At 37.2% G+C, this 27377-nt stretch overlaps 1 protein-coding gene across 1 annotated transcript in view; it reads right to left on the bottom strand.

Moving 5' to 3' along the window:
* DDX10 (DEAD-box helicase 10) overlaps nt 1-27377 on the bottom strand; it is a 278803-nt gene that overhangs the window by 23319 nt on the left and 228107 nt on the right. The window contains exon 17 of the mRNA XM_032167320.2: nt 960-1096. Within this exon, the coding sequence (XP_032023211.1) occupies nt 960-1096 (137 nt within the window). The remainder of the gene's footprint in view (nt 1-959; nt 1097-27377) is intronic.

Raw genomic sequence — 27377 nt, 5'->3', positions numbered from 1 at the left:
GTTCCATCAAGCTTCCTCTTCCCTTCAATCATATTCACTCTATCTGTCATTAGTACCTCTCTTCTGTAAAGAAGTTCGTTGGTTTAGATTGAGCATGAAGTTTAATGTTCTCAACTTTTAAATCAATAGACTCTTAATGTAATCTAATACATAGTACTCTGAAAACAAATGGTGAACAAGTCATACTATTATTCAATTCATCACATTTCATTTGTTTCTGCCAATGGTAGCAAATAAATAATAGCAAATAGATTTTAAAGTGAAGGAATTTGTCAAGAGTTGTTTCTGTACAAGTGTTCCATTATTTTATTTATTAAAACAAAATTTTTTTTTGTAGATTCAGGGTCTCACTTTGTTGATCAGGCTGGTCTCAAACTCCTGGCTTCAAGCAATCCTCTCACATCAGCCTCCCAAAGTGTTGGGATTACAGGCATGAGCCACGGCGCCCAGCCCCACCAGTATTTTATTTGTTATTTAATTCCATATAAAAGAATGTGGAAGAATAATGTCCACTTTTTAAAATTCAAGGACAATTTTTAGCAATATCTTTAATAGAGTTCTTTGACAATGAAAAAAAATAAAACCCTAACTCTGTTTGCAGAGAACAGATCTTAGTGCATCAAATACTTAGGCATAAAGGACTCAGAGAAAGATAAGAAAAAAAAAAAGAATAGAGAAAGGAAAAACACAACTCATATATCATACTTATATCTGTTAATAGGGATTATAGATATAGAAATAATCAAAAAGGCCCTAACATTATCAGAACAATCTGCAGCAAAATGAGTAAAAAAACAGCAGCAGGATTTCCAGGAATCTAAGTAAAGGTATAAAAATAAAAAAAAAAAAAAGCAACAAACATCTCTTGGAGTAGAACTCTCAGTAATGTCTTTTGGATTCATTAGAAGACTCATGTGAGAGTACTGAGTATGTATTTCATACCCATAGTAAAAACATACCTTATTTTATTTTCCATATCTTCACTATCTGAATCTTCAGAGCTTCTGTACTTATCTGGATCTGGGAGTGTGCTTGGATCAAATCCATCATCATCATCATCACTCCAATCCAGAAAGGCTTCCTCTTCATCTTTGGCCTAAAAAAATAATAATAAGGAAAATTGTAGTTGAAGAAGTCAGTTGATAAATAATCAGGTTTTATTTGCAGACCCAGATGGATATCCCTCTAATTGACATCCTCAGATTAGCTTTCCATTCTGGTGTAGGCCTTTATGTGACTTTCAGAACCACAACCATTTGCAAAGAGAATGAAAATCCTTATCATTTCAAAAATAAAATAAAATAAGATTCAGAAAGCAAATCACTATTCAGTCCTTTAAACACAATACAGGAGAAAATTGTCTATTTTATTATTTCCTTGTAACTCAACTCAATTATCAAAGAAATAAAAGCCAGGTGCTGTGGCATGCTGCTGTCATCCCAGCTACTCAGGAGGATGAGGCAAGGGAATTGCTTGAGCCCAGGAGTTTGAGGCAGCAGTACACAACGATCACGCCTGTGAATAGCCACTGCATACCAGCCTAGGCAAACATCTCTAAAATAAAAAAAAAATAAACAAAGAAATAGCATATAAAATTGTTTTAGTGCTCCTGTCCACACATGTAAGTTTAAAAACTACCAAAAATATTAGGTGAAAATATAAACGATCAGAAGCCAGAGTACAGTAACATTTGTCTGATTTTATGACCACAAAAGTATAAGTCTTAAAAAAACTATCAGATCTACTAGCTGGGCATGGTGGCATGTGTCTGTAGTCCTAGCTACTCCAGGGGCTGAGGCGGGAAGATCTCGTGTGCCAGACGGCTGAGGCTAGAGTGAGCCATGATTGCACCACTGCATGCCAGCTTGGGTGATGGAGTGAGATCCCATCTCTTAAAAACAAAACAACAATGATAATCAGATCTGTACAAGCTTACTTTATAGTGATGGGTCTTCTAAATTCAAATGCAAGTGCAGAGTTACTAAGAACAATGGGAAAAGGGGAGGAACACCAAGAAATGGGAAAAGCAATAATGCATGGAAGGGAATGTATGGAAGTTGAGATCTATTCAGTTTCATGCAAGCAGGTAGGTAAGTGGGCTTTTTTTGTTTTTAATTTTTGGTGGTTATTTTTGTCAAAAAACTAATGCAAAATTAAACTTATTATACATTTATGTTATGAACATCACATAACAAATTTATTTCTGGTAGACTGGTTTTGTCAACTACTAGATAAACAGAAACAAGCAGTGGCACATGCATTTAACAGAAAATTGTAAGTAGGACTAAAAAAATTTCAGGGTTTCTTTCAGTTACCATCTTTACAATTCTTCTTCATACCAAATGATACAAACTTCAATGATTCTTTGATTCTTTTGATTTCAAATGATTAATGCTCATTCCCAGAAATTGAATAACAATTCAGAATAGCATAGTAATGACTATGCTAGCACAATGACTGTGATAGCACTATTATGCTATTCACTATTAAAGTACTCTAACATTTTTTGATAACCTCTAAACATAAGAAAATAAGAATTAGTCACCACTGCAAAAGTCCCTTATTATTTTCCTGGTGAGAGTCCCTGGTAAAAAATAAAAGGTCTGGAAAGAAATTGAGTTGGGCAGGGAGGGGGGATTAGAAGCATTAAGCAGCACACTTGACAGCTTATTTTATTGTCTACTTGAAAATAATCAAAGATACTAACAAAAATTGGATGTCACCATAAACTCAAGAATTCTAATTTCCTGAGCTATAAGATATTTCTAATTTTCCAGTCTGATGCCCTTAAAGGCATGTGCTATCTGAAGGTGGAGGCAGAGCAGACTCAAAACAGTTCTAAACTTTTTGGTCTCAGGACACCTTTACACCTAAAAATAATGGAGGATGCCAAAGAGCTTTTGTTAACATGGGGAAGATCTATTGACATTTACTGTATTAGAAATTGAGAATTTAAAAAATATATTTATTCATTTAATAAACTGTATTAACATAAAAATATATTTTATGAAAAATAGCTGTAATTTCCTAAATAACTATTTTTTTTTTTAACATTTTTGCAAGTCTCTTTAATGTCTGGGTTAAGTGAAGACAGCTGAATTCTCAAATCTGCTCTGCATTCATTCTGTTGCAATATTGTTGTGGTTGAAAAATATAAAGACAATCCGGCCTCTCACAGATAGGTATTTGGGAAAGGGAAGAGTAATAGAACGTTTTCAGAAAACTGCAGTTATTCTTTGTTCATTCTATAACAAATGTTGATGTGTAATAGCTTCTTAAAAACTAGTTGTGATATGAAAACTGAAACCATATCAATGAACTTTTTGCATTTTGTTACATTAAAATCCATTGGTCTACCTTGCACTTTGAATGGATCTTTAGTGAATGATTTTGTAACATTATACATTGGTTACTTGAAAAATAATTGTTCACTGAATTACACAGATTATGCAGATCTTTAAATGTTGACACATTTCATTACATAATTTCTTTTAAAGTCACATTTTTTATCCACCATCAATGACTTTAAAAAAAAAAAAAAAAAAAGCCATTTTAGTATTGGGAAGCTGTTGGTGGTTACAAATTTTCCAAAGTCAAATATTGAGAAATATTTGTGAATACAAGTTTTCCAAAGTTCTTGTTTTCCTAAAAGCTCAAATGTTACCATCAGCAACATATACTTTCAGTTGTTTTCCTTGAAGGGTAAGCAAGTATCATTTTCCTCTGGCTGATTTCACAATTTTTTGTTTATCATAACAGTTGACCATGAAATGTCTAGGAATGGTTTTGTGTTTGTATTTCTTGGGACTCTGCAAGCTTCTTGGATCTGATAATGTTTTTCACTAAATTTGGGGAGTTTCCAGCCATTATTCCTTCAAATATGTTTATGTCTCTTTTTCACCTCTACTTTCAGGACTCCAAGCACATGTATATTGGACTACTTCACAGGTCTCATAGGTTCTGTTCCTTTTTCTTCATTTTTTTTTCTATTCCTCATACAGGACAATTTCTACTGGGTGTTCAGGTTTGCTGTTCCTTTCTTCTGACAATGCCAAACTGCTTTTGAACCCACCTGGCAATTTTTAAAATTTCAGTAACTGTACTTTTCAGCTCTAGGATTTCCTTTTTTTTTTTTTTAATGGTTACCATTTCCCTGCTCAGAACATTTTTTCATTCACTGATACCATATTTTCCTTTAATTATTTGAATATATTTAAAATAGCTGCTTTGAAGTCTTTGCTAAATTCAAATCTGAGCCAAGTCAGCTTCTACTGATTGCCTTTTTGGGGTATAGATCACACTCTTCTGTTTAAGTGCATGCCTAATATTTTTGTAGAAAACTGGAGATTGTAGATAACACATTACCTAAACACTAGATTCTATCATGCTTTCTGAGGATTCCTGAATTTGTATTCTAACAGGCAGGTACTTTGCCTAGATTAAAACTGCAGACTCTAATCCATAGTAAGGAGCTGCTTCTATGTGTTTTGATCCTGTGGCTTCTAGTTTCCTAAGGGTCTCCCCTGAGCCTGTACAATGTGGTACTCAGCCAAGAATTCAGGCAGAGGTAGGCTTACCCTCTACCCTCTCTGTGGCTGCCTCTGGTGATTCCTCTAATTTCCAGCTGCTCTGCTGGCTTTGAGATCTGTACTCTGACACTTTGAGCAGAATACATTATTCAACTGTATTAATATATAATGCCACAATTTACTATGCCCCTTTAGCATTATAAAGTGACCCTCACAAAACACCTACAATTTAATAAGAGAATAATTTGAAAGTTAAACTTAATATAAATACCTTAACTCAGTATTCCAATATAAATGTTTATTTACATTGGTAAATAAAGCAAATACTAATTCAAAGTAATAAAAATTTACTTTCAAATGGATAAAATGCTATTTGGATTTGTTTTAATGTGACTCTTGTAATTGACAACATCCAGGCCTTGCTATTTCCTGATGTACAAAATGACTGCAATGTTGGTGCTATACCATATTGTCTGTGCTGCATTACAGTCAATTCATGACAATGACCAATAAAATGTGTAATACCTGTATTATGGAAAGTATAATGTGACTAATACCTTTAATTTATTAAAAAACAAAACCACTATCATTTATAACACAAGTCACTAAGTTAAAAATAGTATCACCATAATGAAAACATTCTGAAGTACTATGTCTTTTTAGCAAAGCCTAGAAGTATGTACTTTCTAGCCATATATGGTAAGAAAATGGACATTCTTAGCTGCTCTGTCTCTATCTTCAATTTCATGAATCATTTAAGAGATAATTTACCAAAATGGGACCATGAAAGGAAAATAGGGATGGCAAAGTCACTAAGCCAAAGGGAAGTCAAGCTAGGGACTGTGTCAGGCAAACCTGTCTCCCATTTTACTCCTAAATAAGATAGCTACAAAAGCTACATACCCCCCCTCGCAATTTGCCCACAAGGATATTCCTTGTGGCCAAAGGACAGACAGAACTCAAAATCATCCCTCTGCTCCTGTGAGACAAATGCTTATCTGATTGCTTCCTCTGCCCTATTGTTTCACTAAGCCAGACTAAGGCAGGAATGACGATTCCTCTACCTCCGCCTCACATACGAATTGTGTATTTAGTAAGAGGCTAATCAGAGACTCAAAAGAATACAACTGTTTATCTCTTAGCTACCTACGACCTGGAAGTCCCCTCCCTGCTTCAAGTTGTCCTGCCTTTCTGGACTGAACCAATGTACATCTTACAGATACTGACTGATGTCTCACGTCTCCCTAAAATGTATAAAACCAAGCTGTGCCCCAACCACCTTGGGAGCATGTCCTCAAGACCTCCTGAGGCTGTGTCATGGGTGTGTCCTTTAACCTTGGCAAAATAAACTTTCTCAATTGGTTGAGATTCGTCTCATATTTTGGGCTGACAGAACCATCCTCGTTTTTACCTCCTTTTGACTTATTTTCATGAGTCAAATATTCTCTGAGATATCTATCACCTCACAACTGTTCAAAAAGGTGGGACAACTCGAAGCAGGGAGGGGGCTTCCAGGTCATAGGTAGATAAGAGACAAACAGTTGCATTCTTTTGAGTCTCTGATTAGCCTCTTACTAAATACACAATTTACATGTGAGGTGGAGGTAGAGGAATAGTCACTTATGCCTTAGTCTAGCTTAGTGAAACAACAGGGCAGAGGAAACACTCAGATAAGCATTTGTCTCACAGGAGCAGAGGGATGACTTTGAGTTCTTGTCTGTCCTTTCTCCACAGGAATATCCTTGTGGGCAAATTGTGAGGAGGGTATGTAGCTTTTGTATCTTTGTAGCTATCTAATTTAGGAATCAAACGGAAGACAAGTTTGCCTGACATAGTTCCCAGTTATGTCAGTGTGTTAGGACACCATGGCTGGAAACTCACTGCTTTAAGTAAGGGAAAACCATTTAAGTATTTTAGCAGGAAACTAAATTAGTACCTTAGAAATGCAGCAATAGAAAGGGTGGTTGGAAGGTATAACATTTGAAGGAAGGATATCAGTTTTAAAACTATAATAATTAATGAAGGAAGTGGCAGTGGAGATGAAGGTGGAGGATCAGTATGAGAAATATTAAGGAAGGAGAATCAACTAGACTCTATGGATTACAGGGGTATTATAATGGACAATGTTTGTACCCCTCTTCATTCATATGTCCATACCCTAATCCCAATGTGATGGTCATGAGGGTGGAGCCCTCATGAATGGAATTAGCACCCTTAAAAGAAGAACTAGAGAACTAGCTAACTCCCCTTCCACCATGCGAGGACACTGAGAAGCCATCTACAAATCAGTAAACAGGCCCTGGCGAGATACTAAATCTACTGGCACCTTGATACTGAACTTTCCAGGCTCCAGAACTCTGAGAAATGTGTGTTGTTTAAATTACTAGTCTATGGAATTTGTTACAGCAGCACAAAGTGACTGAGACAGGTACGTAATATATTTAAGAGAATACACACAGAAGCTTAGTCGTACACATCAGGCCTCTGTTACATATAGAAACCAAGAAGACGGCAGTTTAATAAACACTGAGATGATGCCTTACAAAAACATGCTACGGTCTGAATGTTTGTGTCTCCCACAAAATTCATGTGTTGAAACCTAAACCCCAAGGTGATAGTAATAAGAGGCAAAGCTTTTTCTGAGGCTGGGACAGATGGACTGCTCGAGCTCAGAAGTTCGAGACCAGTCTGGACAACATGGTGAAACCTCATCTCTACAAAAAAATTAGCCAGGCATGGTGACACACTCCTATAGTGTGCAGCTACCTGGGAGGCTGAGGTGGGAGAATGGCTTGAGCCCAAGAGACAGAGGCTGCAGTGAGCCAAGATCACGCCACTGCACTCCAGTGGGTGATAGAGCTAGGTCCTGTCTCAGAAAAAAAAAGAAGAGGAGGCAAAGCTTTTGGGAACTGATTAGGTCCTAACAGTAGAGCCTATCTGAATGGGATTAGTGCCCTTCTAAGAGGTCTGAGGAAACTTGCTCAGCCCCTCCACCACGTGAAGAACACAGCAAGAAGGTACCATCTATGAAGCAGAGAACAAGCCCTTACCAGACCCTGTATCTGCTGGCACCTTGATCTTTGACTTCCCACCTTCTAGAACTGTAAGCAGTTAACTTCTGTTGTTTATAAATTACCCCCAATCTAAGGTATGTTGTTACAACAGCACAAATGGATTAAGACAGAGATGTCTTCATTCAAGAAATCTTTATTTAGCACCTATTATGTATAGCAGACACACTTTTACGTTCTGGAGATGCTGCAGTGAATAAAATCATGTCCCTGCCCTGATAACAAAATGAGCTGTTCTAGAACAGTTACCCACATAAGCATTAAAATGAAAGCCAGGTTCTGCTATTTCTGGGGAGCAGTCAATCAAGAGCAAATCAATTCCACAAGCCCTGCTAAATGTCTAACATTTGATAGAAATAGAAAGCAGTTTTCACCTTATGGATCCCCTAACATGTGACTGACTGATTATGCATTCTGGCTGTCAATATGCTTCTTTCTCTTTATATTTCCAGGTTGAAAGTTACCACCACTACCCCCTCACTGACTAGTTCTCTCGTCTTTCTCCACCCTTCCAGCCTGCTCAAAACAAGAACCCCCTATAATCCTCATACACAGACACACACAGACACACACACACACGCTCCTCTCTTAAAGCCCTGGGCAGAAAGAGGGGGAGTATTTTACCCACATGAAGAGATCAGTGTCACCTCTATAACTGGCAGTTCCTGAAATACAGTTTAAGAACCTCTGAGGAAATTATTTCACCTAAAATAGGAATGACTTTTCTTAAAAGTTAGTTGGAAAACTCATTTACAAGTAGGGCAGGTGAAAATATCCCAAAACAGAAATGTTACCTGACTGGTTATTTTGGTTTTGGTTTTGATAATGGCAAGAAACACAAATAAGATGTGGCATTCTCCTACAACAAACGTACAAAGTGCTTTAACATAGATTATCTTACTTGATCTTCAAAGCCTATGAAGTAGGTCAAAAAGATTTATTGTTCCCATTTTTGCAATTACAAAACTGTGATTCCGATGACTAAATTACTTACCAAGGTCATACAAACCTGGACGTACACAAGGGGTTTTCTCCTACATCACCCTGAATCTCAAATCTCATCATGAAAGCTCTGGATGTGCTTATACAGTGTTTTTGGTTTTGTTTTGTTTTTTTCCAGTATCAAGTGTATTTTATAAGCTTCGTAAAACATGCAGGTGTTTCCTATGATACCTTACATGTGGGTAATCTCCATTTTCCTTATCCTTGGCTCCCAAGCCTTTTTTTTTTTTTTTTTGCCTAGAATATTGCACCAGCTGCCTAACGGGTCTTCCTGCAAGTATTCTTTCCCCAATTCTATCACTCCAATTCTGTGTTGTAATTAGAATTTTGAAATAGATTTCGAATCTGACATGTGATAATGTAAGACACCTGTTTACAACACATGTTCTTTCAGGTCCTGGCACTAGTCAAGCCTCTTTCCACCTCAAGTCTTCGTGCATGCTATTTCTCTCCTGGAACACCCTCTGCTGCTTCCTGCCTATTGTGGTGCCTTCTGACATCAAATGCATGGCGTCTCTTCACATCAGTCCAACAGGTACCAACAAGTGCCCAACAATGCAACTCAATTCTGACAGTAACCATGCAGAGTGTCTTAACACAGATCCCATAGGTCAAGGGCTCAGTCCTACAAGACTGCCCACACTTCGGACACCAGTGGCCAGTAGACTACAAATTCAGGGGTTCCCACAGGCCCCTCTCAGGTTCCATAATTCTCTACAACTTTTCATAGAACTCAGGAAAGGGTTTTACTTAATGATTGCCCATTTATTATGGAGGCCTAAACTCAGAAACAGCCAGAGGAAGAGGCACAGGACAAGGGAAGGGGTGGGAGTGGGGCACAGAACTTAAATGCCCTTCCTGGGTGGGCCACCATCCCAGCATATGAATGTGTCTGCCCATGCAGAAGCTCTCCGAACTCACTGTTCAAGGGCTTTTATAATTCAATCTCCAGCCACCCTTCCCTTCCAGGGAGGTGGGGGGAATAGGGCTAAAAGCTCCACCCTCTAATCAACTGTTTGGTCTTTCTGGTAACCAACCTCTACCCTGAAACTATCTAGAGATACCACCCTAAGCCACCTCATTAGTATAAATGCCAAGTGCTGAAAGGGGACTTCTTAAGAATAACCAGAGACACTCCTGTCACTCAGGAAATCCCAGGGGTTTAAGGGTATTCTGTGCCAGGAACCAGGGACAAAGACCAAACACGTTTCTTTATACTATACCTGATAACAAAAGTCATCAAGTATTTCTAAGCATCGCTTCCTCAGTAAAACTTGTAAAAAGCATCTGTTTCTTTTTTTTTTTTTTTTTTTTTTTTGAGACTGAGTCTCGCTGTCGCCCAGGCTGGAGTGCAGTGGCGCGATCTCGGCTCACTGCAGGCTCCGCCCTCTGGGGTTCACGCCATTCTCCTGCCTCAGCCTCCCGAGTAGCTGGGACCACAGGCGCCCGCCACCTCATCTGGCTAATTTTTTGTATTTTTAGTAGAGACGGGGTTTCAGTGTGTTAGCCAGGATGGTCTCGATCTCCTGGCCTCGTGATCCACCCACCTCGGCCTCCCAAAGTGCTGGGATTACAGGCATGAGCCACCGCGCCCGGCCAAAAGCATCTGTTTCATAGGACGACTGTGCAGGTGAAATGAAACAACACAGGTAAAGCACTTAGAGTACCTGGCACACAGTAACACTCTAAAATATGCTACATAATAACACACTTTTCATTTCCATTTCCCCAGAACTCAGCAAAGTACATGGTAATGTCTGTTGTCTGACACCAAATATAAAGGGGACACAAGAGTAAAAACATACTTAATGTATTAGAGACCCACTGCCTGATTTTTAAAACAAATTTCCTAATTTGTTGCCCTAGTCATGCTAGGTTGTCAGTGATTATCAGTGAGAAAATATATTAAAAGCCTAAATACAGAGAATTATCTTTATTACGTTCCTACATGCCATACAGCATTCATAAAAACAAAATAACCTTTAAGAACTGAATTTAAATTTTAGTTATTTAATTCCATTTAGGACTTAAAGTCTTCCCACATTGTATGAATTAAAAGCAAAATGTCAACTTTGAAATTTCATGAAGAGGAAAAATTCCAAAATTTATTATAAACTATTTTTGATTCCGACAAGGAATGTAAAGAGTAAAAAGAAAATTTTAGAGAAAAGTGAGGTAATCAAAACACATTTTGTTCCCACTAAAAACACTTCAAAACAACTTTCTAAGAATGCATTCTTTATAGTTTTTAAATTTAAAATAAAAATTGATTGCTATGGATAGCTGACCATCCTCAGTAGTTAAAGATAGACTGATTTTGAGATTTCCCCAAGCTATAAATCCTAGGCACTAAATTATTTAGAGAAGAAATTAAAAATTTTTCTGAATTATGAACACAAAAAGTTAGTGATGTTATTAAATGCATTACTGAAAGTGAGTATGTATTTACTAAGGCAGATGTGCAGAACAGGAAACACAAGAGCAACTGACGGCGCTGAGAAATTATGGTTCCCACACCATGATGTTAAATTTTAACAGCCTGGCCCCGTCACTTTTTAATAATAATGTTGTAATACTAACAAAAATATTTTGCAATATTTTTAGTTTATCTGCCTCCTTGAAATTTATTCTACAACAGTGATTTGGGTTACAGCGTTAATACTGATTTATATACTTGATCCTTTGGCATATGGCTAAATGTGTATGTATTTGGTGCATCTCTAATATATACTGGCTGAAGTGTACTTGAAAATCCCAACTTTGATCCCCTACAATTATGGGGATCTTGCTCAGAAACATCTCTGCCCTTCCTAACACCCAGCATTAATATATACAATTGACACAGCAAATGAGAGGAAGGCAACACATTTCAGTTCTGGCCACCTAACCATATAGAAATTTGAGGGGATGAGAGGCAATGGGAATTCGAGACCAGCCTGGCCAACATGGTGAAACCCCATCTCTACTAAAAATACAAAAATTAGCTGGGCATGATAGTGGGCACCTGTAATCCCAGCTATTCGGGAGGCTGAGGCAGGAGAATCACTTGATCCTGAGAGGCGGAGGTTGCAGTGAGCTGAGATCGCGCCACTGTACTCCAATCTGGGGGACAGAGCAGGTTGGAGTACAGTGGCTCAAAAAAGGGAAAAAAAAAAAAAAAAGAGGCAATGGAGGATGCTGGGGAATGATAAAAGCCATACTGAGGAACAAACAGGTAAATTCAGACAAACGCCACTTCAGTACAGAATTGGTCCCGTCAATAAAGTAGCACTTACACAATTTCCGCTCAATACTTTATTTTTTTCCTCATCATTCCAAAACAATGGGGATATTTGACTGAAGGACTATGAGGAAGTGATATAAATAATGCATGCAGTGAATAAAGTTAAGAATGGCAGGCAAAGGGCTGGCATATGAATATGCAAAGCCCTAAAGAGCATATTCCAAAACTGGAAGGATCTTCGGAACTTGGAATATTCATTTAACAACTGTTTACTGCACACTTCCTGGGTGCTGAGCATTGGTATAAAAGAAGAATGTAATCTGAGACACAGTATGCCAGTTAAGGACTCTGATTCAGCATTTTAACCTTAAGACTTTTAGCAAAATGAGATTTCTTCTAAGGCTGCTTTGCACAAAATTCATTATTCTTCCTAAATTGCTTACTCACTTGCTTTCTTAATATATGAATATTTCACAGAGCCCAACAGGATATTGATGATGCTACAATTTCATAACACCCTATTAAATAATGGTGCATCTTACTGATCATCTTTATTTCTTGTATTTTCTGAGAAATATTACACTAAATAAGATATTAAAAGAAAAATTCCAAGTCCAGTTCACTATTTTTCTTACAATAATAAACACTCTAATAGGAGATGAGTCACAAGACACTAATTTGACTTCTGCTCCACTAATGGCTAGTTGTGTGTCCTTAGGCCATGAACTCAGGAAGCTTCTGTTTCCTCATCAGTGTAATCTGAACACTGACATCTACCATTCAAGGCTGTTATGAGCGCTGGAAGAGAAATGCATGTGATGATGCCTATACTAACATTCATCATCAACCCATGTGTGCACACTGGGAAAAGACATTCCAGCAGTTTGGCAGTCATATCCTTAAGGACTCCTCCTGCTTTCTCTAAATTCTAACATAAGCAGAAATGTGAAATATTTACATCATCTAAGGAAGCAGTGTATCATACTAGAAAAATATAAAATATTATACACAAAATAATATAATTGAAACTAAATAAATGATTAAGGCTCAAAGGAGTATCAATGTTAGAATGAACCACAGTTCTTGAGGAAGGTAAACGAAAGTACTACATGGTAAACCAGGTATTAATAGTAAATAGTTTGATGACTAAAATATTACTCGATAAAAAAAGAATTAATATATACAAAAACATGGATGATATGATTTGGATCTGTGTCCCTACTCCAATCTCATGTTGAATTGTAATCCCCAATGCTGGAGGTGGAGCCTGTGGGAGGTAATTGGATATCACAGGGTAGACTTCTCATGAATGGTTTAGTACCATCCCCTTGATACTGTCTTTGCGATATCTGGTGGTTTAGAAGTATGTGTCACTCCACCCCACTTCTCTTACTTCTGCTCCACGCCTTCTGCCATGACTGGAAGCTTCTTGAGGCCTCCCAAGAAGCAGATGCCACTATGCTTCCTGTATAGCCTGCAGAACCATGAGCCCATTACCAAGTCTCAGGTATTTCTTTATAGTAATGCAAGAACAGCCTAATATAGTGAATGAATCTCAAATGCACCTTGCTAAACCTAAAAAAGCCAGACCCCAAAGGCTACATATTAGATGACTCCATTGATAAGAAATTCCAGAAAAGGCACACTTGTCGCTACAGAAAACAGATCAGTAGGAGGCAGCAAGAGGGCATTTTTGAGGTGATGAAACTACACTGCATCTTTGATTATGATGGATACATCACTATGCATTTGTCAAAACCCATAGAAGTGAACCACAAACAGTGAATTGTACTGTATGTAAATTGAAAAAAAAAGGACTCCCTCATAGAATATTTTAATGACATTTAAAAGTGTTCACAGTGAGTTAGTAGAATATAAAGAACGTACTACAAAACACATATATAGAGGAAACTTCAGGTGGTGGGACTGGATCGCAGGATTTCAACCCCCACCTCCTTTTAAACAATCTAATAGTACCTTATAGTAAATAATACCTTTGAAATTAAAGAGATGAAATTTTTTTAAAACTCTAAAAGATCTTTGTATGGAATCTATTATAACAGGTTCAGGAGAGCTTTAGATTAGAAGTTCTTAACCTGGGGTTCCTGGAAGCCACAAAATCACTGAAACAATATGAAAAATATAAAGTAAATACACATAACACATTTTGTGGGGAGAGCAGAGCCATAACTTTCAAAGAGACCGTGGGCAGCCCACAACTCCCAGTTACTACTGCTGAGGGCTGAACTGATAATAAGAACATAGGTCTCAAATTAGACTATCCTGAGCTTTAAGGTCATTCATCTCTGAAAGCCTTGAACATGTTTTAGGTTTCAGCTGCCTGGTGACATATGCCAGTCTTAGGCTGCTCAGAAGCAGAAAAACAGAATAAACACAAATGCAACATTTTTTAAGGGTAAGAGTTAGTAACATTTCAGTAATTCATAAAATAGCCATGGAGTTAGTGGGCTCATACATCTCTCTGGCACATGGCTACATTTTCAATCTTTGGCCAAAACTGTCATATCTCAGGGGAAAAGAAAAACCCTGACAGAGCTAGTTGAGATCTATCTTCAGAGAAATAAACAGAGGAGATGGGTTTTCAGTCATATGCATGTTTGATTTACTACATTCTTCTTGGGTTGTTCCATCAATTTATCATCACTTCTCCAAGTGGGAACCCAGTCCATTTCTCTCAGTGAGCTACTGACAAACTACTCTTTGCAGGTACTAAAACTGGCTCATCTTTGGTGAAAAATAAACAGCAATTTAAAATCAGAAATGAATTGAATGAATTCAGGTTTTGACAAATGCATATGAATGAATCCAGTAGAATGTGAAAATCCATTAACCATGTGCATTCAAAAAGGCAGAAACACTAAATGGTGGGGAAAACATTCCTACAAATGTAAAAATTACAAACCATGACAGAGTATCTTGCCAAAAAAATGTCACCTTGATACCACTGAATAGAGTGTCACTGAATGAACATTTCCAACCAAAAACTATTGTTTTCCTTTAGCATTTTGTAAAGAGGCCTCAGTCACTTCTGCTGAAACCACCCTGGCTCTGACTCCCTGCTCTAATAGAATAGGGTCATTTCCAACTCACTGGTTTTAAATAAAATGTCCATTTACAAAAAGAAAAATCAGAGCAAAAAAAATTTTTTTTTTCTTTCCCTTCCACTTCCCAATATTATAATACCAATGACTCGAGGAAAGTGAAATAAAACAAGGACCTTAAAATTAAAGAGCACTTTGCTTTGGAAAATAAGAAATCTTCAAAAAATTAATCATAAAGTTATCATACAACACAGCAACTACAATCCTAGGTATATACCCAAGAGAAATTAATACATATCCGCAGAAAAAACTTTGCAAATAACTGTTCATAGCAGCATTATTTATAACAGTCAGAAAGTGGAAACAACATAAATGTCCTATAAATGGTAACTGGATAAATAAAATGTGGGCTACCCATATGATGGAATAAAATTGTCTCTTGGTATCTGTGGGGGATTGGTTCCAGAACCCTTTATAGTCATCCCTCAGTATCCATGGTTGGTTAGAATCAAACAAAATCCATGGGTGCTGAAGTCCCTGATATGAAATGGTATATGCATATAACCTATGAGTCTCCTCCCATATACTTTAAGTCGTCTCTAGATTACTTATAATACCTAATATAGTATTTTATAAGGGCTATGTAAACAGTTTTTTAAACTGTATTGTTTAGGAAATAATGACAAGAAAAAGTCTGTGCATGTTCAGTACAGATGCAATATTTTACAACTATTTTTCATTCATGTTTGTTTGAATCCATGGATGAGGGACTCACAGATATGGAAAGCCAACTGTACTGTCAATGAAAGAAATGAAGTCCTGGTATATGCTACAACATGGATGAACCTTGAAATCATTATGTTAGGTGAAAGAAGCCCATCGCAAAGGACCACATATTGCATGAATCCACTTATATGGCATGTCCAGAATAGATAGATCACGGAGACAGAAGGTAGATTAGTAGTTGCCAAGGACGAGGGGAAAAGGGAATGAAATGGAGCTAAAGGGTACTAGGTTCCTTTTGGGGGTGTCAGAATGTTCTGAAATTAGATAGCGGTGCTGGCGGTTGCACAACATTACGAATATTAAAAGCCACAGAATTCTGTTTCTTCAAAACGGTCTGCAGGGTCAAGTTTTCCTGTGGACATGTATTCAATTCTCTTGGTATACAGCTGGGATTGTAGTTGCTGGGTTGTATGGTAACTCTATGACTAACTTTTTGAAGACTGCCTGTTTTCCAAAGCAATCTTTAATTTTACAGTACGCAAATTATCACTATTTAAAAAATAAAAAAATTAAAGGTTCTTTTGATTTTTAATGTAAAGGTGCAATTTTTTTTTACATTCTACTTAACAAATAGAAAGGATTATTTAATAATGTAAAAATTCTCTTTAATTTCTCTGAAATGGTCAATCCAGTTATATAATAAGAGAAAAATTAGAAAGGAAAGGAAGAAGAAGAGATAGCATCTTAACGTCAGCTAAAAAACTCAAGCAAAGACTCAATACATTCAGGAACGCCTCCCGATTTCAAATCCCATCGTTGCCAGAGAGGTTTAAAGAGATTATATTCACTTAAAGTTAAAAAAGTGAATATTCAATGAGAGAAAAAAAATCCTTAACTTTTTAGCTTAAAACAGGGTAAAGGCTACAATCATAGAAAGTGTTAATATTCCTATTACATAAATTCAGATTTGAAAACTGAGATTTAAAGGGGCCAAATAACTTTCTCAATGACATAGTTTATAGAGCTGGAAAGAAATCCCAGTACGTTTGACTCCAAAGTCCACCTTCTTCTCATTCTATCACGAAGAACCAACTTCACTCTTGAGAAATCCAAAGATATGTTAGCTCAGGATTCTGGGTCCAGTTATTGTTAAGGCTCAAACATAGCTTGTAGGCATGAAGTTTTGTGCCCTAAGCCTCTGGCCACAAGCATTACTGCACACCTCGAACTCCTGATTTATGCTGCTGTTTAGATATATTCTGTAGCCTCAAAAGAAACATTTCATGAGTTAGAGCCCTGTGTGTCAATCAACCTCTAGTAAATTATTTGTTAGAGACTCTATTCCTGACACCGGTCTCATGAAAACTGGTCATGTGAGTAACAGAGCTTAAGAGAAGAATTAGGACAGACTAAGAAATCTGACACTAAGAAAATCTGATGTTATGTCTGAGTAGCGTTTTTCTACACAAATAACAATACAGTCCTTTCATTATTCTGTCAAATATTAATGAAGTTATCCATAAGTTCTACTGGCTGTTTAAGGTTATTTCATAAATGCCCACACAGTTTTGCTCTAGTTCTTTCAGAATCCAACATTACCTAGTATATTTTAAGATATTTAATACATTTCCATAATGACTTTTTTTAATACCCTAGATATCAAAATCCCTACAGATAGGTGGTAAAACATTTTGGTTATTCCTAATGAAATATTTGTGCCTTTCAGATATTTGTGCTGGCTGGCCTATCTTTCCTCTTGTTTATAATTCTGATAAGAGCCACGGAGGAAAAATTTCTTATAGAGAAGTTGCTTATTAGCAAGTAAAATATTTAAGACTACACCATGTTTATGAGCTTGCAGTTTATTTGGAGCAAAGGGATGCTTTCTGAAGTCTTTATTTATAGACGCATTCCAACATAACCCCAGAATGTTCACAAAACTAAAAAATCTGTACTCTAGGATGCAGGGTAAAATGTCTCAGAAGACATATGTAGGCTCATATATACTGCTTACAGTTTTAGTCTTGGTAATAAATTCTATAATGAAAAGTTAGCTACACATATGGAAGCTAAACTTTAAATCACATAAATATCTTTTAACATAAATCTTAGAAAGAATAACGGGCTTATTGTCTCACTTGGTTCAGAAATCTAGGACTATGATTAGCTTGTGCAAAAAATTCATGCAACAAATATTTACTGAGTGCTTACTATGCATGATGTACACATGATAAGGGACTTTAGGGAATACAAAGAAAAACCAAATCTGTTCCATGCTCTAAAAGTGCTTCCAGACAAACACAGTCAATAACACAGGGGCATGTATTATTCTAAAACAAAGGAGGGAGTGATACATGTTCTACAGGAGAAACGACATAATTACAGTGCTACGGAGGCTAGGCCAACAAAAGGCTAGATCTGGCACTGGGACAAGGTGGTGGCGGTGGCAGATATTAAGAAAGACTTCATGAAGGAGATGCCATTTCATTTACGCTCAGGGTAAATGGGGAATGGAACATGTAGAGGTGATGAGGAGGGCAATTAGGTGATGGTACAGCATAAACAAAGACACAAGACATGAACTGTGTAGGCACATACAAGGTAGATACTAGAAACATAACTAGTAAAGGTACCAAGTCCCCCTTCTTTTGAGCAGAGACAGTCCCTGGCCAGAGGATACAGCTTGGGAAGCAGGATTTTAACTCCCACAGGGTCTCCCAACCAGGTACAGTTCCACTGCTAACCTGATGACCGCATGGGGCAAACTTGGGCATGTATGGGAAGAACATACAGGACAGTGGTAGTTACTTCTGCTAAATCTTGGGTCCACCACTCCGGTTGTGCAACTTTAGGTAAATCAACCTTACTGTACCAGAGATTCATTATCCGGAATAAAATGGTATTAATAACTAATGACTCTGAAGCCTAATGAGAAAATAAATATAAAGTGCCTTATACTAAGCTTGGCTAATGCAGGCACTCAGTCAGTGACAGCAGTAGCCATTGTTTGTGTTAGCAGAAGGAAAGCAGAGGACTTTAAGTATTCTAGAAAGGTGGACTGGACCTGGAATTCTGAGCTGACATATCTTTGGATTTCTTAGTAGTCAAAACATCTGTAGTAGGAAGCCATTATTTTAGCCAGGTGTGTTAGGCCATTCTTATATTGCTATAAAGAAATACCTGAGACTGGGTAATTTATACGAAAAGAGGTTTAATTGGCTCACAGTTCTGCAGGCTATACAGGAAGCATCGCACTGGTATCTGCTCAGCTTCTGGTGAGGCCTCAGGAAGCTTACAATCGTGGTGGAAGACAAAGGGAGAGCCAGTGTCTCACATGGCAAGAACAGGAGCAAAGGGAGGAGGGAAGTACCACACTCTTTTTTTTTTTTTTTGAGACAGAGTTTTGCTCTTGCTGTCCAGGCTGGAGTGCAGTGACGCAATTTCAGCTCACTGCAACCTCTGCCTCCTGGGTCAAACGATTCTCTTGCCTCAGCCTCCCAAGTAGCTGGGATTACAGGCATGTGCCACCATGCCCAGCTCATTTTTTGTATTTAGTAGAGATGAGGTTTCACCATATTGGTCAGGCTGCTCTCAAACTCCTGAACTTAGGTGATCCACCCACCTCAGCCTTCCAAAGTGCTGGGATTACAGGCATGAGCCACAGCACCTGGCATGGTACTACACATTTTTAAACAGCCAGGTCTCACGAGAACTCACTCACTATTGTGAGGATAGCACCAAGCCATGAGGGATCTGCCCCTGTGACCCAAACACCTCCCACCAGCCCCCACCTCCAACATTGGGGATTACAATTCAATATGAGATGTGGTGGGGACATATATTCCAACTATATCACCAGGTAAAGGTAAAGTTTCGGATGACAAAATAATTCTAATATTGCTGTGCATGTCTTTATGGTGATACAAAGGTACCAACTATCATAGGAAAGGACTTCCTTGTATTCTATTATCTTTTTCTATTTTATTTTCTTTTTACAAAAAAATGATAGCTGTGCATGCTTTTAAGTGTTTCTAATGTGAAAATATAAACAGGTGGCAACACCATATATCTCCCTCTTTTCCTGTTTATTTTGAAATGCAAAAGTATGGGAACCGGCATATTCAATACACTCCTGAGATCTCTGTAATTGGTTTTAAAATCTGTCTTCAGGCATCATAAATTTCATCCCAAGATTATAATGTTAAGAAATGCCACTTGGAAAAATCAAAGTAATTTATAACTTAACACAGGGGGCTAGAGGGAGGGAAAAAAAAACCCAATAAAGATAGTTCCAGAACTACTGCAGAGAAAAGGGATTGATATAGACCAGTGCATTTGTATGATCAGAAACTACAGGCAGTTGAAAAGTGAGAAAGTGAGAATAAGATAGAGATTGAGAGATACCCAGAGACAGGAAGTTGCAGCTGAAATTCTGAACTTTCTTGTGTTCAACACACATATGAAAATACTAGGATTTCTGGTGGCTTGCTTGAAGAGATTAACACACACAGTTCATATTTTGTAGGACTCCCATGCAAATGTGTGTACATTAATAAACTGGCATGCCGTTTCTTCTATTAATCTGCCTTTTGTCAGTTGACTTTCAGCAAACCTTCAGAAGGCAAAGAGCAAGTTCTCTATTTGCCCCTACTCTTTTGACACTGTGAGCAGGATACCAAAGCCCCTCTGCTCTTCTGGAAGCCACATTCAAGGGAACCTAGAGCCTGACAAGCTAGCAAAAGTGTAAGTATTTCTTACCAGTCAGGCTCCCAGTCTCTGTGTATAGAATCTGGTTGAGTGGATGGTAGAAATCTTGCTTGTCTTTTTTTTTTTCCTCCAAAATTTTGATTAGTGGGAGAAAATTACTGGTATGACTTGACTTAGGTGTAGAAATTCTGGTGTATTTTCAACATGAATATTCATATTGTCTGATCCTTTTCCTCCCAGAAATAGCCTCTTTTCCGGCTGTCTCTGTCTTTCTATGGCATTTGTTATAAAGTGTCCCTCTCAGCTTTACATCCTTGAGAGCTTGCTTTGTGACCAAACAGGAATACCTGCTCTTGGCTTTCACCCTCTAGGGGACAAGATTTTTGGGTCATGTCTGGTGGCCAGCCTGAAAAGACTGGGAACCCTGAGACATGTAACATATTAAGCAGCCTACTCTTTGTTCTGAATGTGCCAAGATCTCAGGAGAGTTTGCCTTAAGTCCCATCCATAGCGGGCTTTTGTCATCTCGATTCTTGTTGTCTGGTTAGTCCTGGGGAAGTCCAATCCCAGGTGGGCCTACCCAGTGTCATGGATTAATGTGTCTGCGATGGGCAGCCCCCTTACAAATTTGTGGGATACTGGAGGCACTGTATGTACAAATGTTATCCTTGACTTCTGTGGCAACAAGAGTTTTTTTCTTTCTTAGCCTATTTCGGGGAGTGAACTTTTTGGAGGATCATGGAAACTATCTCTTCTATACCCTCTCTAGGAACAGCTTTTGCTTATATAGTAAAATTTTATTCTAAACCTAGAAAATTACTTCGTGGGCTTTCCATGAAGAGGCTTATTGGATTGAGTTGATACTAGAATAATACACCATTGGAAATCCTAATTGTCAGTGGCTGGAAGATGGTTCCTTTGAGTTAAAAAGACTTCTGTATTTGAAAAAGACTTCGGAGAACTCACATTCTAAGCAGTTGCCTTATTTGTATTTATGGGAAGATCAAACTGAAAGAAAGACATATATTAGTGTCATGGCTAGCCTTAGATTGTCTCTTAAAAAAAAGAAAAAAAAAAAGGCAGAAATCAGATTTAAAACGAAGTTAAAATCCTTTGTACGTTCAAACTACCTGCCTCGGGTCCCCTGTGAGATTTGCAAAGAAGGCCACTCCACCTTGTAGTCTAGTAGTTAAAATTCCACACTCTCACTTTGGTGGCCTAAAAGTTTGATTCCCTGCCAAGGAACCAGTCCCTTGGAGATGTAAATCCTTTAACACAAAAGGGGAAAGAAAAAGGAAACATTTATTTTTAAAATGGGTTTGATATTTGTGTGACTCAACTTTTTGGGTACCCATCTGTTATTGATCCTATTCCCTTCCATGGACGGCTTTTGATTTCCTATCTCACTAACTGTCTCCTTTAATCCTCCATCCATGGGGCACACAGTTGTCAGGCCTTTGTGTGTAGACAGTCAGCTGGGAAGCTGAGACCCTAGAGAATATTGCCAAGCAGAAACATGGGTTGTCCCCTGCTTGCAGCTAGTCAAACTGCTTTCTTTGAACTGTCTTTAGGGGTGGTCCTGGATCTTGTGAGGACTGCTTTCTCTCTCTTTGGAGATAATTTAGGCTTCCTTGGTTAAGTCATAAAAGGTTTATTGTTTTTGGTCTTGAGTCATTTGGAAGGTACTTTCAGTTTAAAGAAGTTAAAAAACCAGGAATGTTAGCTGTTTCTCTCAGCTAAAGTCTAATCAGAAACTTTTTTAAAAGTTTTTGAAAGAGCTCTATGGTCAAAAGTCAGCTTAATTAAAAGCTGATATTTGGATTACCATTTTTTTTTTCCTTAAAAAAAAAAAGTCTTTCTACTTTTTCTCTTTTGGATCCTATTTCTCTACAGGGATTTTTTTTTTCTCCAGTCAACTGAAACACTTAGTTTCTCAGTCTTCTAGTCAAGGCCAGACAATGTCACTATCATGTAAGGATTCTATGTGTACCAAGCATTCAGTACAAGGAAGGCACTCAATAAAAATTACCTTTCCTTCCTATCAGAGAAGCAACTAAGATATGAGGACACATGTATAATACCAAACTGGCTTGAATTCCTCTAAATATGTATCAGTTACAGAATGATTATGATTTCAAACAGAACTCAGTGAATATTCTGCTAAAAACCAGGAATGCTCTTGCTACAATAAACTCTAGAGTGTTTTATACTACAGTACCAATCAGATAACTTTCAACTCCAAAACATGTATGGGTTACCATCCTGAGCTAAAGGAGACTGGCAACTAAACAGACACCAGTATATGCATTTATTATCACTCACAATAACACACCACAGAAAATGTGCCTAAACCAATTCCTTTCACAATAAGCCTAGAGAGTACAGTTAAAATATGCATTGGCAGGAAGAAAAAAAAAAATATGTGAAGGACTACTGCTTTAAAAAAATCACCAGTTCTAAATACTATCAAGGGGCTACAGAGATCTGCAACGTTGGATTCACAAGCATGCTTGTTCATTCGTTTTGCTTTTAAATGTATGGGTGTCCATTGTCAGTACTCTTTACAATATATAAATAACTAACAAGAATTGCTCTTTAACAATTCATAGTAGCTGTATGTAAGGAACAATTCTTATGCCTATGATCTAAGATGGATAATACAGTCATGGCAAAGTGGATCTCCTACTAAAGTCACTTTCAATTAATTTGCATCTTAAAGTTCTGAGTCACTTCCTCTGAACGATTAAATTTGGGTGGCATGATATATACAAACATTCCAGTCCTGCTTGGTAAATAGTGAATTGCCACAAAGAGGAAGTTGATATGACTTTCTTTTTGGCATAAATGGTTTATTTCAAATCACAAACTATCACCACAAAGGAAGAAAACAATTTAGTATTCTGGGCAGAAGGCTGATAACTTTTCATTAGTCTGAAAACACTTTCCTGAATTTTCTGAAAGCAGGACAATTGGAACAGAAGCCTCATACATGGTTGGTATCTGGGCATGTACACTATTAAAATAGGACTTGTGATCTTTCCTCTGCTACTAGCTCTATATTAATCAGAACTACTGAACTTTGGGTTAAAATTCCTCAAATATTTTTGGTGACACTTACTAAAGACTAGTGCTACAACAATATTATTAAGTAAACTTGTATTATTAGTTACATCTTTCAAAAATCCCAGTAAAGATATAGAGAAGATATTAATTTTATAAGATGTTAAAATCAATATTGATATGTATTACTGAAATACAGAAATATAAGTCCTTTATGGTCTGAAAACTAAATTGGGGTCTAGTCATGATATAATATGCAACAAAAGGAAAACTAGTGAATCCTTAATATCTGCTAGGAAATAACACTCAGAGTTTAGGAAAAGATCACTTAATAAGAGACTAATGAGTTTTTTTGGACTGAGTTTATACCCAAAGGAGACTTGGATATAACACAAGGGAACTAATAACTCAGAAGAAACAAATCACACCTTAAGTACAAGCAAAAAAATAAATCACTTATTCAGTGATGATATGTAATGTTCTGGCAAAGTTTCCTGAAGAGTTTAAGAGAACGCTTACACCTTTTAAAACAGAGCTAATTTTACTGTCCAGGCATTTGTAAGATTGGCCCCAGTATGTGCTTTTGTTAATTACCCAGGTCAAAGCTTGTCTCTACAAATCACAGCAGATATTTCAAACCTGGCTGAACTTAAATTACAAGTTGCCTAAAATTCCATCTTTTTATTTTGAAATTGTCCAAAGTAGTCATGATCTAAAATATAGGCCAGAGCAAATGCCAACCACAAATCCAATTTTCTACAAAAGTTTCTACCTAGGTTATGTGAGAAATTTCCATTTTAAAAAAAGGGAAGAAAGCAATCACTTATAATATTCTTTCCGGCAGTAAAGGATGTTTTTCCTCTTCAAAAATGAGAATGAGTTATAAAATGCCCCTGAGTGCCCTCAAAATTTCATAATAACTATTCTATTAAAAAGTCACATAGTTGTCCTTTACTGAAGGCTTTAATTTTTTATGACAAAGTATTTTACAAAAGAGCACAAAAGAGTATGCCCATATGAGCAAAATACCATTTTTAACTTTTTGCATTTTGAATTCTATTGACTTTGTTGTCTTCCCATGACACTTTGGCAACAGAAGAATTAAGTTTGTGTTTACAAAAATTAAAGAAATGGCTCTAAGATACGCCATGATAATTTTCTTAAATCTGCTCCATTATTCACTTTAGGCTTCTACTTTCAAATTTAATTCATCTGAATTACACATGAAAATTAGTCATGATCTGTAGCACATAACAAGCAATGGCTTATAATCAGGAAAAAGACTGATAACTCACTTTAAAATGTATAAACACATCTTTTAATATTCTACTGAAGAATCTCCATCTCAAGTGTATTAGAAAGGATGAATGTTTTAGTAACTATCAATTTCCTACATCTTTACCACCTTCACTTTAAAGACAATGAGAATGCATAAAGGTATTTCAATTGCACTATTACCTAATTCTTAGTCTTCCTGTTATCTGAAAACTAAGTGCCAATCTACTATCTCCACTGCTAAAACATGCAAAATGTATTATTCTCATGCTCTCGCCTTTCTTTTTTAATCAAGAAAAGCAATTAACTAGTTCATAATTAACATCTGATCATTAGATTTTCATAAAATTCACTTGTGCAGTGAAAACCTTCAAGTGCTGAAATTCTCTATTCCATCTCTTTACAGTTTGCTGCAGTCATTTAATAAGTGGACTTCGATAGGGGAACATTTAATATAATCAGTTTTCCATTCAGCAAGACAAAATCGAAGAAAATATTTTGTTTGCACAGGAGACATTTACTTTGGGGAGATAAATACTTGGGAATCATAGCTAACTATCCACTGCATACATTTGCTTGAAATTTCTATTTTCTTGAGACGGAGTCTCGCTCTGTCACCCAGGCTGGAGTGCAGTGGCGCGATCTCGGCTCACTGCAAGCTCCGCCTACCGGGTTCACGCCATTCTCCTGCCTCAGCCTCTCCGAGTAGCTGGGAATACAGGCGCCCACCACCACGCCCGGCTAATTTTTTGTATTTTTAGTAGAGACGGGGTTTCACCGTGGTCTCGATCTCCTGACCTCGTGATCGGCCCGCCTCGGCCTCCCAAAGTGCTGGGATTACAAGCATGAGCCACCGCGCCCGGCGAAATTTCTATTTTCTATTACTTTCTCTGGAGAAAAAAAATACCTAATCTTGCATATCAATCTCTAATATTCTGTTTAGCCATCAATGCTCCCCTGGTAAGGGACTGACAAAAAGAATTTCCATACATCATTGAGGTGCTGGACTAAGATTAAATCATCTATCCATATGTAATTATTTAAAGATAAATAGTTGAGACTACAATCTCTGGTGATGACATATTTGAAAGACAGTTTATTTTGTGCAGTTTTTTTTTTAAGGTACTTTTTTCCCTCCAAAAAAATAAGGAGAATAAACTGCTATAAGGAAAACACAAACATGGTGCATAATTATAAGAAGGAACAATATCATTATTTATGGGTTAACATTTAAAAATTAACAATAACAATGTCTAGCACATATTTAATGAATGAAAAAATGAATGAATGAAAATGTGTTAGAATTTCACATTTTACAGATAAGAAAATTATAGGATTAGTAGACAAATACAGTAGTAGAGCTAGAACCCAAATCTTTGGGTTTTAATATAAAATTATTTTTAATAAAGTTAATACAAAATTCATTCCACAAAAGATAATTTAACCAAATATCCCTTACCATCCAAAATCTGCACTACCAAGTCAATGATATGAATAATCTTCAAATCAATCCTCAACTATCACTATATTAAGAAGCTACTACACATGTTAATGAACTCTCATGTGCACTTCATCTTTTCCTTCCTTTCTTCAGCAAGTATTTATTGATCATCTGCTATATGTCAGTTTAGTAGATGAAAGACTTCTATAGAGTAAAATACCTGTTAATAGAGCTACTACATTGGCATACACATACACACAAAATAAATCAAAAGGACAGTGAAGATTTCACATATAAGATTCTAAACAGTCTTAAGGATGAGTTGGAACTTACAGGGCAAAGGGAAAGATGGAGAGGCAGGAAGGAACAGGGGGTGTTTAGTACAGCAACAGTGAAGGATAGGCGAGAATAATGGTAAAGGCCAGTTGTACACATGCTAAGGAAACCTGGACTAAATTCTGAGTCCAAGGTTATTAACCTTTTAGAAATAAGAACTTCCTTCATCATTAAAAGAATGGTATAGATCCGTCAATCCCCATCTCGTCCCAAATGATAATTGTACTTGTTATCTGAGAACATATACAATGACAAAAACTATTATGAATTTAGAAACCTCTTTTTAAATATATTTTTCACTAGTTCTATTAATAATAGTACTTACATATTTTCAAATTAATACTATATATGTAGGATAATTATTTCAGGTATGTCTTTAAAAAATGCTGATTGCACGGGCATTACTACAGGATAATGCAAATGAAGAAAAACACCAACAAATGAGGTTAAAAATATTAATGGCAAAGGATATGAAATCATATGTCTTAGCCCATTTGTGATGCTATAAAGGAATACTTCAGACTGGGTAACTTCTAAAGGAAAGTGGTTTATTTGGTTCACAATTCTGTTGGCTGGAAGACTGGGCATCTGGTGAGAGTCTCAGACTGCCTCCAGAGGGGAAGGGGATCAAGCCTGTGCAGAGATCAGATGGTAAGAGAGGAGGCAAGAGAAAGAGGGAGGGAGGTGCCAGCTCTTTTCACCAGCTCTCTTGACAACTAATAGAGCAAGAACTCAGAACTCACTTGTTACCACCAGGATGGCACCAAGCCTTTCATGAGGGATCCACTCCCAAGACCCAAACACCTCTCACTAGGCCTCACTTCCAATACTGGGGGGGATCAAATTTCAACATGAGGACTGAAGGGTCAAATATCCGAACTACAGCAACTCGTGTTCTGACTACTACATAAAGCATAAGACAATGAAGCATATTCCCAGATCCAT

This window comes from Hylobates moloch, unplaced genomic scaffold (genome assembly GCF_009828535.3).
Source record: "Hylobates moloch isolate HMO894 unplaced genomic scaffold, HMol_V3 SCAFFOLD_11, whole genome shotgun sequence".
Taxonomy (NCBI): Eukaryota; Metazoa; Chordata; class Mammalia; order Primates; family Hylobatidae; genus Hylobates; species Hylobates moloch.
Note: the sequence above shows the minus strand (reverse complement) of the source record. Positions and strands in the feature narration are given on the sequence as shown.